This window comes from Oryza sativa, chromosome 10, assembly GCF_034140825.1.
Source record: "Oryza sativa Japonica Group chromosome 10, ASM3414082v1".
Classification (NCBI taxonomy): domain Eukaryota; kingdom Viridiplantae; phylum Streptophyta; class Magnoliopsida; order Poales; family Poaceae; genus Oryza; species Oryza sativa.
The window spans coordinates 8,047,301-8,062,419 of record NC_089044.1 but is presented as its reverse complement, the minus strand read 5'-3'; the positions used below and the strand labels follow the sequence as shown (position 1 = coordinate 8,062,419).

At 45.3% G+C, this 15,119-nt stretch overlaps 1 protein-coding gene and 1 non-coding gene across 2 annotated transcripts; one reads left to right on the top strand and one right to left on the bottom strand.

Moving 5' to 3' along the window:
- Positions 1-13,013: 13,013 nt before the first annotated feature.
- LOC136353509 (uncharacterized) lies at positions 13,014-14,048 on the bottom strand. The gene is made up of 2 exons (XM_066304508.1): positions 13,722-14,048; positions 13,014-13,553 (listed from the first exon to the last, which is right to left on the bottom strand). Exons 1-2 carry the CDS (start codon positions 14,046-14,048, stop codon positions 13,014-13,016), a joined length of 867 nt encoding a protein of 288 aa, XP_066160605.1.
- On the top strand, positions 13,576-13,682 carry LOC112936717 (small nucleolar RNA R71). The gene has a single exon (XR_003239141.1). It is a non-coding gene; the product is annotated as a small nucleolar RNA R71 (small nucleolar RNA).
- Positions 14,049-15,119: the final 1,071 nt, after the last annotated feature.

Here is a 15,119-nt window from a genome sequence, read left to right as displayed (position 1 = left end):
ATCCACTGAGATGCTCAAGTATGTAATGTAGAGAATCCATCTTCAAAATGAAGCGAAAACCGCAACCATCGAGAAGCTAGTTCCCCATCTTAGTACTCTGGATGAAACCAGGGAACTAGCTAGGAAAACATAACATGATCTCAGGGAACGGGTTGCTGAGCTTCAAAACTCCAATTTCGAATTGAGTGGGTCTTCAAAAGGTAACTTTACTCCTACTCGACCCATTCTGACTTGATGTTGTGTTTAAATAATCATTGAGTATATGATAGTCCAAGCTGCCAAGATTGCCGAATTGAAGAAGCGAATTGAAACCCTCGAGAAAGACAAAGGCAGTCTTATTAAAGAGAGGGAATCGGCCATCAAAGATGTTGAAGGTAATTGTAATAGAAATCCAAGATAAGCTTGCTGATGCCTCCTAGTCCTGATCTGAATATAACTGTTCATGTAGATCGCAAGATCAAATCTCAAGCTCAATTCGACATCTTGGTGAATAAAATTAAGAATCTTGAAGGGGCTAGAGATGAAGTCGCCAAAGCTACTATGCACTTAATCCAAGCCATGTTCTATAATAACAACGGTCCGAGTACAATTGATTTAGTTGAGGTCTTCGACAAATTGCGAGCTGCTCCGGACACGTGCTTTAAAAATATCAAGGAGGCTGGAAGCATGGGAGCAAGCATGGCGTTGGCGATGACTAAATCCTTGTATCCGAAAATCGACATTGATGCCATTGATGGCTTTGCAGAAGAAACAAGTGAAGAGGATGCCCTTTGATCTCATCAATGATGCCTAGAAGGACGCCGACAAGATTGCGCTGATATTGTTGAGAGATTTCAAGATAACAATCTTGGTCCGACTGGGTTTCATGATTCCGATGATGAAAAAACTGAGTCTGACCGAACTTTGTAATTCAAACGATGTAGTCTTTGATGATGGAGCCTCAATTTGTACAATACTGATATATTTATGCTGTGCTTGATAATTTAAATTCGGTCTCTGATTTCTTAAAAGTTTTTGTCAAACCTTATTGAGCCTAAAACCCGAAATGTTATCAAAAAACTCTCAGTCCTCATTAACCAAGCTAAAAAATCAAACAAGGCAATGATAAATCAAGTAAACAAATTGAATTGATAAAAATCACACTCCATTATTATTATGATAGCCCCCGACTGATAAATCAAGAAGAAACTTGATGTTGGCAGTCAAAGAGGAAAATAGTGTACAAAGGTAATGCCTAAGCATAAAACGACGAAGATGCTCGATATTCCAAGAGTTTTCGACGACCGAACCATCTTCATGCTTGAGTCGATAAGAACCTGGCCGAGTAACTTCCGAGATGATAAATGGTCCTTCCCATAAGGGAGATAACTTATGCCTATCTCGCGTAGATTGAATCCTCCTCAAAACCATATTTCCGACTAAAAATGCGCGTGATCTGACATTGCTTGTAAATATCGAGCCGACTGAATTAATGCTGCTTCTTGGGCTTCTTCCAATCGGTTGAGGTCATCTACTCGGTCGTCTTCATAGTGCTCCTCTTTGAAATTGCGAAATCGTAAGGATTCAAACTCAACTTCACTTGACAACATTGCTTTTGCTCCATAAACTAAGAAAAACGGCGATTGGCCCATAGCCCGACTGGGTGTAGTGCGAAGAGACCAAAGTACTGATGGTAGCTAATCAACCCATTTGCCGGCATAAGGGCGCAGTCGGTCAAAAACCCGTGCTTTGATGCCTTGAACTACCATACCATTGGCGCATTCGACCTGTCTATTGGTCATAGAATGTGCTACAGAAGCATAACAAATCTTGATACCAAAGTCTTCACAGAAGTCTTTAAACACATCACTAGTGAATTGGGTACCATCTATAATGATACGATTAGGTACCCCAAACCGGTGCACGATGTTGATGAAAAAATCTCGAGCTTTGTCGGTAGTGATTGTGACGACTGGTTTAGCTTCGATCCACTTGGAAAATTTGTCCACAGCTACAAAAAGATGAGTGAAACCACCAGTAGCCCTTTTGAAAGGACCAACCATATCAAGCCCCCACACCGCGAACGGCCAGGAAAGAGGGATAGTTTACAACTCCTGAGTTGGTAAGTGAATCTGTATGGGAAAGAATTGACAACCTTCTCATGTTCGCAGAACTCTCTCGGCATCGGATACTGCAGTGGGCCAGAAAAAATCCTGTCGATAAGCCTTGCCAACCATTGTTCGTGCGGCAGCGTGATTTCCGCAAATGCCAGAGTGAATGTCCTGTAGCAATTGTCTTCCTTCTTGCAAAGAAACACAACATTGCAGAATTCCTGAGGGACTTTTCTTGTACAACTCAGCCTCGATCATGACATAAAGCTTGCTGCTTCGAGAAATCCGCTCAGCCTCGTCATTGTCTTGAGGAAGCTCTTGCTTAGTCAAAAATTTGATGAAGGGCTCTCTCCAATCGGTGTCAATTACACTGACTTCTTGAGTACCTGCCGTCTCGATCACATCCTCCCTTGGTACTGTCGGCTCATAAAGGTGCTCAACAAAAACATATGAAGGGGCTACTTCTCGCTTTGAACCGAAATTAGCTAGTCTGTCGGCCGCTTCATTGTCGTGCCTAAGCACATGAGTTAACTCTAAGCCATCAAATTTGTCTTCCAATTTAAGTACTTCCTGTCGTTATGCAGCCATATTATCATCAAGGCAGGACCACTCTTTCATAACTTGATTGACAACCAATTGGGAATCACCGCGGACCACTAGACGCCGAATCCCTAGAGATACTGCAATCCTCAGTCCATGAAGAAGTGCTTCATATTCCGCCACATTGTGTGACGCAGAAAAGTGTATCCACAGCACATAACTCAATCTTTCTCCAGTCGGGGAAATCAAAACGACCCCTGCTCCAGTACCTGAAAGCCTCTTCGACCCGTCAAAATGAATAGTCCAATACTCCAGCTTCTCCACAGGTGTGTCTTCTTGGCACTCGGTCCACTCGGCGACAAAATCTGCTAAAGCTTGGGACTTAATTGAAGTACGCGGCTTGAAGGATAAATCCAAAGACATCAATTCCAGGGCCCATTTCACAATTCTCTCATTTGCCTCGCGATTGTGAAGTATATCTCCGAGAGGAAATGATGTGACCATTGTGACCGAGTGACTTTGAAAATAATGGGATAATTTCCTGACGGTAATTAAAACACCATATAACAACTTCTGTACCTAAGGATATCTTGGTTTGGAGTCGGCCAATACCTCGCTAACAAAGTAAATTGGTCTTTGAACTTTTTGAACATGGCCATCCTCCTCTCGCTCAACAACCAGAACTGTACTCATGATTTGCGATGTCGCCGACACATTTAACAATAGCGGCTCTTATGGATTTGGTGAGGCCAGGACCGGAAGAGTTGTGAGAAGTTTCTTGAAATCATCAAAGGCTTGCTGGACTTCAGGTCCCCACTAGAAATTGTCAGTCTTCTTGAGTAACTTGACAAAGGGCATCCCTCGCTCACCGAGTCGTGAAATAAACCGGCTGAGCGCCGCCATACATCCAGTCAATTTCTAAACATCTTTCTAGGAACTAGGCGGTTTCATGTTAAGGATGGCATTTATTTTTTCTGGGTTGGCTTGTATGCCCCTACGAGACACCATAAAGCCAAGCAGCTTCCCTGACGGTACTCCGAAGGTGCATTTTTCAGGATTCAACTTCATCCTAAAAGCACGGATGCTAGCAAAGGTTTCTTCTAGATCAGCAATTATGTCATCCTTCTGCTTGGTCTTGACGACTACATCATCAACATAGGCTTCAACATTGCGACCAATTTGAGTTGAAAAACATCTCTGGATCATGCGTTGATAGGTTGCTCCATCATTCTTTAATCCGAAGGGCATGGTGATATAGAAATAAGCTCCAAACGGTGTGATAAATGAGGTCTTCAAGCAGTCGAATTCCTTCAAGTTGATCTGGTGATAACCCGAGTAACAATCCAAAAAACTGAGTAGCTCGCAGCCGGCTGTTGAATCAACCACCTGGTCAATGCGAGGTAACCCAAAAGGATCCTTAGGACATGATTTGTTGAGGTCGGTGTAATCAACACACATACGGCACTGTCCTGTCTTCTTCCAAACCAAAACTGGGTTTGCCAGCCAGTCAGGATGTAAAACTTCCTTGATGAAGCCTGCTGCTAACAACTTGGTTAATTCCTCCTTGATTGCATATTTCCTATCTTGCGCGAAATGGCGGAGTCATTGTTTGATGGGTTTAGCGTCTTCTTTAACATTTAAGGAGTGCTCAATTACCTCTCTTGGAATACCAGGCATATCAGATGGTTTCCACGCAAAAATATCTTTGTTACCTTGAAGAAAGGTGATGAGCGCGCTTTCCTATTTTCAATCTAACTCACCGCCTATTACAGTAGTTTTGGAGGGATCAGATAGATCAAAGGGAATCTTCTTGGTCTTGGCGTCGTCTTCTCCGGTGATGTGACCATGGCTACCATGGATGCAACCATTGCTCACATCATGGATGAACAAGAAGATACCGAGATCACGTCCTCCAAGTGCTGGAATCCGATTCGGCCACCTATTACACCGCCGACTTTAAACGGCGGCCGAATCTGCATACGACCTCCGTTTTCGGCCCGTGACTACTTGATGGAAAGCTCTCGGAGCCCTCTTTCCAACGGATCCAGCATCGTCTCTGAATTCCATCTCGTGTGGCCAGAATCACAGGAACAAGGTGTTGCGTCACCTATTATGGGCCTGTGAGCTTGTAACTTCATTTGGGACCCTGGCCCAGGTGGGGCCTATGTGGGGTGCGCCCCAAGCTGGTGCAGCACGCCACTAGGCACCCCTAGGTCGTCCTCCCACCCCTATATATAGCTAGGTACCCCTTCAGGGTTTCTCGGGGTTTTGTTTAGATGAAAGTTTAGCCATTGCTACTTCCTTGCAGCGCGTGTGTCGATCGCTAAGGCGCAACACAACGTCTCGTACGGATGTAGTCGGATCGTCAACGTGTCTCCCAAGTCGTAGTTATCATCAACTCACCGAAAGATCGGCCAACAATAGCCTTGAGTGTCGAGAGGAGCTCAGGATTCATCAGGTGGTATCAGAGCTTTCGTTGCTCGGTGAGTTTTTATCTACCTATAACCTGAAAATTGCCATACAAAAAAAATTGTATCCTGTACCTAGCCATATATTGTGCCATTGCATTGTTCTTTTCAGTTTTTGCTTTGTTGAGTTTGTGTTGCATCGTCGAGTCGTGTTGCTGGTCTTAGCGTTTAGTCTGTTTAGAGTTTCGAGTTCTGGTCACATTTAGTACCACTGTCGTCACCATCATCGTGTCTTTGTTGTCGTCGGGACCTACGAAAACACTGCCACGGTTCAATTTTTGTAGTTTTCAGAAGTTTCTGTCGGTTAGTTTAGCAGTTGCATCTTGGTCTCTGTGGTCTGGTTTGCCTTGTGCCGTGGTCGATTGCGCTCTTGCGCCTGAGTTGGATGGAAGGAGGCTGTTGCGCGTGAGTTGGATGGAAAGAGATTAAATTGGTTTTTGTTGTGCTTGGAAAGAAAATAGTAGATTGGATCAGTTTCCTTTTTTCCTCTCAGCAAATCTGGACGTGTGCAGTATCCTTCCGCTACCGCCCACCACCACGCTGAGTCGACTCCCTCCATCTACTCTCGGTTCCACCTATACCGTGAGTTGCTAGAGAGCTTGGTAAAAAATTTTTGAGTGTTGGATTCGACATCTGTTTGCAAAAACAGAACCTATGGGACGAGCGCATTCCATTTTTGTATAGTCCAAATTTTTGGGTTTGCACTTTTGCATTTGAGTCCCTGTAATTTGTATATTTACAGTTGAGTCCTTGTAATCTTGCATTAAGGTCCTTGAGTTGGCTTTTGCTGAAAAAAAAATTAAAAAAAAAGAAAAAAAAGGCAGAAAGGTGCTAAAAAGAAAGAAAACAAAAGCCGCACCAACAAAAAAAAAAAGAAAAGAAAGAAAGAAAAAGATAGAAAAAAAAAGAAAGAAAAGAGAAAAATCAGTTGTATCTTTGAGTTTGCTTTCACATATCAGAGCGTGCTTGAGTTGTTTCTAGTACTATCTTGTGGTATCGTTTGTGTCTAGGCTCGCGTCTCTCGTACGTTCTAGCCTAGGACCAGCACGGTACTTAACTTTAAACAATGATCTTCGATAACTTCGTTGCAGGCACTTCTTCGGTTGCGGTTGATGTGGCCAGTCGGATCTCGTCCCGAGCGAGTGTAATCTCACATGTCTGAGCCATCTCACAGCTTTCTTTGTCGCAGGTGATAGCTTGCTTGATGTTGCTCCGCAAAGATATGACTCCTCTAGGTCCTGGCATCTTCATGATCATGTAGGTGTAGTGTGGGACTACCATGAATTTGGCTAACGCCAGGCGCCCAAGTATAGCGTGATACACCGTCTCAAAATCAGCAACATCGAAGCAAATATTCTCTGTGCGAAAGTTCTCCTGAGTGCCGAAGGTGACGAGCAGAGTGATCTGGCCGAGTGGAGTAGAGGACAACCCTGGATGACTCCATGAAAGGGTGTGCTACTCGTCTTCAGCTCAGTACGAGGGATCTACATATCGTCCAGAGTCTTGGCAAAAAGGATATTGAGTACACTGCCACCATCAATGAGGGATCGTCGGAGCTTGAAGTTGTGAACCACTGGGTCCAGTACCAGGGGGTACCACCCCGGGTGGACCACTCGATTAGGATGATCCGAGTGGTCGAACTTGATTGTTGTCTCTGACCACCGAAGATATTGAGGCGTGTCGGGCTGGACGGCGTTGATCTCCCTATCAATCAGCTTTTGCTTCCGTTTTGACTCATAAGCTTGGGGCCCACCAAAGATATGGTTGAGCTCTTTGCGAGAATCTTGAAAACCAGTCGGTCCATCGTCTTTATCATCTTTCTTCTTTGAGGTGCTCTGATCTCCATCTATAGCCTTCTTCGCTTGCTTGGCGTATTTCTCCGCAAACTGCTTGTAGATGAATCAATCTTTGGGAGGCTTGTGTCTAAATTTGCCGACTAAGAGTTCATGACAGACACCCTTGGTGAAAGCGGCTATGATGACGTCATCGGTGATGTCAGAAATCTAGTTGCGTTGCTCAGAAAAACGTCGAATGTAGTCCCGAAGGGATTCACCGGGCTTCTGGATCACATTGTAGAGGTCGAAGTGGGTGCCGGGACGTTCAAAGGTGCCTTGAAAATTGGTGATGAAGTGCTCATGAAGCTCTGCCCAAGATCCAATCGTGCCACGGGGTAACCCATAAAGCCAGGACCGAGCAGAATCTACTAGATCTAATGGCAAGTAATTTGCCATAGCCTTGCTATCTCCTCCCGCTGCGTGGATTGCGAGGCCATAGACGGTGAGCCATGACTCGCCATTTGTTTTGCCGTCATACTTCTCGATACCAGTCAGCTTGAAACTAGCCGACCAATCCACTCGACACAGGTCACTTGTAAAGGATGCGACTCCATCTTCATCGTCGTCGTAGCGATTTGGTGAACGGTATGGTTGGTAGCCTCTTTCTGCAAGGTGTCGGTTGAGTGTTTCGCGAAGATCGACGGGTTGCCGACGACGTGGAGAGCGAGGCTGTTCAACACAGCGTTCTCTGTATCTATCAGCAGGCGAGTGAACAGAACGTTCGGCATAATCCCTGCTCCTGTGATTAGATCCTGAAGCAGTCATGCTAAGGCTTGGTTGGTGATAATCTTGAGATCGGAGAGGCGGAACCTGGCTGCCAGTCGGCGTGCAAACGCTTGCTAAGTTGACTGGGTCCGAGGCGGCGATCATGGTCTTCATCTGGTTGATAATGTTGAGGACGTGGTTGGGCGCATCTTCCTGGAGCAGAGTATCCCAGAGAGTGATTGCTGCTATTGCATTCTGCTGTGGGGTGAGAAAAAACGCTGTCCCTTCGACGTCCTGCTGTCCAATGAGTTCTCGTGCTCGTCGCCCGGCTTCCGGTGTGCGTTGTCATCGATCTTCAGCCTCTTTCGCGGCCCGCTCGTGTTGCTGCTGCTCACACTGCAGCCGGTCTCACTCTTGCACTTGTCGCTCTTCTTCCAATCAACGCCGCTCGGCTTCTTGTCGTGTACGTTGTTCTTCTGCTTCATGGAGTTGACGCTGTTCTGTTGTCTCATTATCGGCCATGAAAACACCGAAAAAGAGAGGCGTGTAATTATCTTCATAGCCATCATCGAAATCGTCGAGGTTGCTAAAGTCGTAGTTGTACCTGAAGTCATCGTAGTCAAGGATCTCTGTTGGCTGTGAATCAACGCCTGGAGAGCTGAGGTAGCTATCCAACTCTTCTGTTGAAACCGTCCCGAGGGGCTGAAGTATGACGCCGACTTCCCTGAAGCAAGATTGCATCGAGGCCGAGGCCAGGTCCCATCTAGACCTATGAGAAGAAGATGCCTTTGTGGTGAAAACAACAGCCAAATCGTCAGGGAGCTTCATCAGGATCGGTGGATAGCCGCATCGTCTTGATTTGGTCGTGTCGAAGTAGATGAGATCTCGTCCGAGTGGTTTGAGGCTAACTCGGATAAGATAGTCTTGCGGTAGATCTCGACCGAGTTCGGGAGACCGAACGGGCTCTTCCCAACTATTTTGAATCCGAGTCGAGGAGAGAAATCTTGCCGAAGTCATCGGTGATGAAGTTGAGGCTGCCGAACCGGTATGCCTGACCGGGAGGGAAGGCAAAGTCATCGATGCTAGAAACGAATCCCATCGCACTGATCGGCGAAAAGCTTGATGCAACCCCTGCCTGGCGCGCCAACTGTTGAAACAAGATTTCGGCAATACAAAAAGGGGTGGCTATCAAGCAGGAAAAGTGGATGGGTTTGGAGGCAAGGAATTTTATACAGGTTCAGGCCCTCTCAATGAGAAGTAATACCCTACTCCTGTCAGGGGATTGATCCGCCGAGTATGTTATTGATCGTATGATCTGGGAGAAAAGTTATGCCCCAACAGGCACCCGGACCCCTCCTTATATAGTGGGAGGAGTCCGTATTACAAGATATAGCCCATATTCCTAACGGAATAGGCAAATAAAGATAAAATACAATCGTAACCGACTAGGACCCTGGGTATTTCCTTGATAAACAAGTTAGGAATTTAACCCGAGTCCCTTAAAGATATTCTATCCGAATATGGTACCCCTATTCCCAGTCGGATATACATGCCGTGTGGGTATGGGGTATCCACAATCTCCACACTTGGTGAATGACCAAATCGCTCCCCAGGAGGCGATCTTGGTCTTTTTCCTTTGTTGCGAGCCTTCTCACCACTTTGCTTCTCATACTTATCCAAAAGCATATCGAAGGTCACCTTAGTCTTACTAGGAGCTTTAGAACTTGAAGCTTCACTCCGATTCTCCTTCCACACACCAACCTCCGGATTCTTTGGCACCATCATCTTTGGCCTAGGTTCTCCAATGACCACTCCTTTCCCCTTAGTAGATTCGGCTTGCTCCAGCCGAATCAACACCTTCTTATCATCAAAATTAATTGTGTTCACCGGAAAAAGAATAATGATTAAGCTTCATCTTGGAACCATCGGTAAATTTCAATCGTCCTTCATCTATGGCCGATTGAACCTGTCGTCGAAACACATTGCAATCATTAGTAGAATGAGAATGAGAATCATGCCATTTACAATAAGCTCGACGCTTCAATTCTTCTTGAGATGGTATGACATGGCCTTTAGGTAATCTAATTTGTTTTTCATGCAAAAGATAATCAAAGATCTTATCACACTTGGCCACATCAAAACTATACTTAAGCTCACTTTGCCGATCTTTACGAGGAGTCGGCATTAAATTAGAACACACAATAGGCTTATTTTTGTTAGTCCATGACCACTCGGCAACATACATATCATGATCACCCTCACCATCACTATCACTAGCCTCAGGGTAATCAATCAAATTAACATTAGACTTCTTCTCATATGGTCTAACAAATTTCTTTTTTTTTGAAAGAAAGCACTGTAGGGGAAGCCCCCACAGTTTAAATTTTATAAAATAAAACCAAGATATTTACAACAGATTAATCCAATTTACAAGTATATCTCTCTCAAACAAATTAAGCCTATGGACTAAAAGGGAGAGTTCATTCTTAAAGAAAGCTCTCCAGGAGGCAATGGAAGGTACAACATTATTAAAAATTAAACCATTCCTTTGCTTCCAAATACTCCAAGCGGCATAGAGCACCTTCTCCACAAAGTGTATCAAAGATCCATCTACTTAATCCAATTTGTACAACCGGGGAAAAAGTATATCAAAGATCCATCTACTCCATGTTTCAGAATATGCCCTCGCACTAGATAAGCCTAATCAATAAACGGACGAGCAGCTGAGATAAAAGCAATTTGGTCGTTAACGACCCATAGCCCTTTTGTTATCCGAGTAATCAGAGAAGTGCACTCAACAGGCGCAGAGAATTTTATACTTTCTAACCATTGCCTTATCATACATTTCACAGGAGCAATTTTGATAATCAATTCATCCCCCCTAATGGGTCTCAGATCACTTCTAGGAAACAAAGTCATAGCAATCCATTTGTGCATGAGCCTAAGTGTAGGATTATGGATATCATTCCTTTTAGGTTTCTTGCAAATTGGAGCACCAGAAATGTCTTCCCAAAACCTATTTTTCTCGAACCCAGAAATTCCTTTCTGGAGATCGATTTTACAGGAATCGTGAAAACCAAGAAGTGTACTTAAGCCTTTCCATGTAAGTGTGTACTCCTTATGGAAAAAGTGAAAGGAAATACAATCTTCTATTTCTTTCAAAGTGCACAGAAATTGCAAAGTAAGCAAACGAGAACCAGGCTCATCTACCACAGCAAATCTCTGCCAACCAATAGCTTTCCAAATAGAACGAAATTCAGCATTCATACCTATCTTTTTCAGCAGCTCCGGTGAGTATTCTCGCATGTGAGCATACTCCCGGTCGCTCAGCACATAGTAGGCTTGCCTCTCCCGATCACTGACAAGGTCGAGGTCGGTGTCCTTCAAGAGTTGTCGCGGAGCTTCGGCGTCTTCCATCGAGACATCAACTGATGAACGAGTACTAGTCTCTTCATGATGGCTTGGTGAAGAGCTGGACCCCTTGAATAGACGAGACAATCACCTTCTCATTCTGTACAATGGAGCAAGGACGGACTAACTCGGCGGGGGTTAGGAATGACAAGAATTTTACCCGCCGGTTAGTTTCACCAAAGCAACTTGTATATATGCAACTAAGTGTTTGAATTTGAAGGAAACTATCAAAGCTTGAATGAACTTGAGAGCAAACTTTGGAGAGGGAATGAAAATGTGTTGAAATGGGGTGGAATTCCCTCTCTCGGCCGGCTGGCTTTTATAGGGTACCCACAACGGTCATAAATGACATGTGGGACCCACTAGCCGTTGCCCTGCCAAAAGTGGCAGGTAGCCGTTGCCAGGCCGGTTCGGCCGAACCCCTGGTGGGCCCAACCGGCCCCACTTTTGGCCGTTGGATTCCAACGGTCAGTGTGGTTGTGGCATAGTGAATTTTCGTTGAAAAATTTATTTTGGTTTGCTCTAAAAAATTCATTTGAAGAATTTTCTCAAAATTCAAAAATCCTAAATGCAATTTTGAAATTCAAACATGTGGTGATGCAAAAATTCAAAATGTTGAAAGCAAATATGCGGATACATACCAATTTACCTGTTGGCGAAGGTCGCGTCATTTAAAGTCCGACGTGCAAGACCGTACCTCCTTCCTTGCTAGTTCGCGGATTTTCCACCCGTCTCCGGAGGTGATGGAGTGGGCGTCTTTGGCTTCTTCCTCCACACCTTCCTTGATTTTGGTGCGGACAGCGGCTTCTTCTGAGCCGACTGCTCTAGCTTCTTGGCCGGTATTGAGGATTTTATCGGCGTCTTTCAATAACGGTTCCTGGGCATCGTTGTTTCCTTCTCCAGGAAATTCTGCATGAATTTCACCAAGCTATCCGTTTTGGGTGGCTCCACTTCGACCACTTGAATATTCTGCAGGTTTGGCCCGTACTTGATTCTGACCATGGAGCACTGTTCCGTCCTTGGTTGAAACTCAAACTTTTCCTCCTTCCCGTTGATATGGAAACGAATACTTCCTGTTCCCACGTCAATGTTGGCTCTCGCGGTGCTAAGGAACGGATGCCCTAGGATGAGCGGCGTCTCCTTCTCCGTGTCCATATCTAGCACTACGAAGTCAACAAGGATGAAGAAATCCTGTATCTTGACTGGCAAATCCTCCGCTATCCCTGCCAGGTAACGGACTGACGAATCAGCCAGTTGAAGGCGCATCCGTCTCAGTGCCAACACCGTGAAGTTGAGCTTGTCGAAGACGTCCTTGGGCATGACGCTGACACTGGCTCCTAGGTCGCACAAGGCCTGCTCGAACTGTTGTGCCCCGATCGAGCAGTTGATCGTAGGGCACCCCAGATCTTCTTCTCCGGGAGCTTGTGGAGTATTACGTTGCTGCATTGCTCCGTCAGCTTGACCACCTCCGTTGTTGGGAGTGGTCTCTCGTTGTTGAGTATGTCTTTGAGATAACGGGCATATGTTGGCACTTGCATAGCGTCCAACAATGGCACGTTGATGTGGATCTTCTGGATTACTTCAACAAAACGAGCGAATTGCTCGTCCACTGACGGTTTTCTACTCCGTTGAGGGAATGGCAGCAACCGTGTGTCGCAGTACTCCTGAGGCACTGTCTTTTCTCGCTGAACCTCTTTGTCAGTCGAGTCATTAGATGGCGCTTCTTTTGATATCCCATTAGTTCCTGCAGGGTTAGGATACGGCGGATCACGAGTGGATTTACCTCCCCTCGTCGTGATCGCCTTAACATTTTCAACGGAGGAGTCGGTCTGCCTTGGAATCCTCCCAGTTTCATTTGCAGGGACTAAAGATGCTAACTGAGCTAGCTGGGTTTCTATCGTTTTATTGAAGCTTAGCTGGTTTTGAAAAGTGGAAGGAAAGCCATCTAACTTAACACTTATGTTCTATAGGATCTTGTCATTGGCAGCAAGCTTTTTGCTTAGCGCATCAAGGGTTTTAGCTTGTGCAAAAACAAGATCCTTCAAGGAGGGCTGGTTAGAAAAATTACCGTTGTTGTTGCCTCCTTGATAATATGGGCGTGGTTGGTTCCACCCTTGACCTCCTTGTGGACGATACCCGTTGTTGTTGCCCATGTACATCGCCTCCTCACGGGTTTTTGGGCAATCATTCCCAGAATGACCCGTGTTGCCGCAGACCTCACACGTAACGTGTGAGTCCAAGGCCTTGACGGTGCCTTGTGGCTGTTTCTCGTGGTCGTCCAAACACTTCATGAGGAGGTCCAGCTTGGCAGCATGTAACTCGGTCTCCTTGACGGTGTGCATGCCTCGCTGACGGGTCTGGAGTCGTTCCTCGCTCCAACCCATATTGGAGACCATCTTCTCTACTAGATCAACGGCTCCTTGAACCGTTTTAGAGAAGAAAGCTCCTCCAGCTACCGCGTCTAGGTGATCGCGGGACATCGGGGTGAGCCCATTGTAGAAGTTCTGCAGGATTAGCCAGTTGTCCATCCCATGATGAGGACAGGCGGCTACGTACTCCTGCAGTCGTTGCCATGCTTCAGGAATGGACTCGTCCCTCGTATGCTAGAAACTGGAAATCCTTCCAAGAAGGGCATTGGTTTTGCCCATCGGGAAGAATTTCAAGAGGAATGCCATAGAGCATTTGTCCCGGGTATTGACAGCAGCACGGTAGGCATAGAACCACTGCTTCGCTCTCCCGAGAAGGGAGAACGGAAACAGTCGTAGCCTGACGGCGTCAGGACTGACGCCCTTGATGGTGTACGTGCTACAGATCTCCAGGAACTGTTGCAGATGAGCATTGACATCCTCATTAGGCTTGCCACAGAACGGGCTAGCCTGCGCCATCGTGATGAGGCTTGACTTCAAGTCGAAATCCAAGTCCCCTATGTTGACCTGCGGCCCAATGGCCACATTGTCAGCCGAAGGAGCAGCGAACTCGCGGAGAGTCTTGTTAGCCATAGTCTTGAAGGTCGGTGACGCTGGTACGACTAGTTTCAATGTCGGTAGAGTTTTCTGTGGAGCAACGACTCGCGGCCTAACACTCCGGAAGAAAGCTTCTGGATTTTCTTTGAAGTTTTCTGGCAAGTTGAAACCAGTTATGCACTACCCTGTTTTCACAACAAAAAATGAAAACAACCAAGGTTAGCCTGCAAAGGAAAATGTTTATACATAGGTAAATATAAAGTATTAGTTCAAGTAATCTCTATTATGAATCTTCCCCGGTAACGGCGCCAGAAATGCTTGTTGGTATTTCTTAACGACATTAATAGAAATATAATTCCCAGCAATGGCATAGAAATACTTATGGTATATTATGGTTACAGAGTTCATCCGCAAGCGCACGGATATACCATTGTAGTATTTCACTCGAGAGTATTCCAAGGGTATCGTATTTATTTTATCCCGTGGGAAGATCATGTAGAGAGAACTCGACTAATAATTTATATATTACTTGTGATAATCATATTCTAAGCAGGGGTTAAGATAATCCAAGGGTAGAGTGACAGACAAGCATTAACTAATTCTCATAATATATCATCTAAGCTAAGTGGATAGAAAAGAGAAAGATAATCTATTCCCATACTTCTAATATGCATAATATACATACATTCTAGTTAACTGATATACTAGCTAATACCCTCTATCCGATGCTCTCCTGGTACTTCGAGAAGCCACCCCTGACTGCCGAGTTCCTTACAACAGCTCGTCATGACCATACAACCGGGGATAAATACGGAGGAATACCCTCCCCAGGAAATTAACATAGGATTATATACCGGCGCGGAGGAATACCTGTACTGAGCTATCACCATCAGCGACCCACCTCTCATCCGCAATATATAACCCCAAATAATGATATGTCGTAATCTAGACACCACGCCTAAACTACCAGATACTACACTAATATCATCGTCATGACATAGAGTAATTGCATAAGCAAACATTATACCCGCACCAAAGCATCTCCAAGATAAGCTAGCCGTATATTCAGTATAACATGAACATAATGTAAAGTAGGTACTCATATAC

Excerpts from the sequence above, each read along its gene's own strand:
- LOC136353509 (XM_066304508.1), bottom strand. The coding sequence starts at position 14,048 with ATGGCTAACAAGACTCTCCGCGAGTTCGCTGCTCCTTCGGCTGACAAT. Across the intron at positions 13,554-13,721 it reads CCCGGGACAAATGCTCTATG|AACTTCTACAATGGGCTCAC; the intron begins GCATTCCTCTTG and ends CTAATCCTGCAG.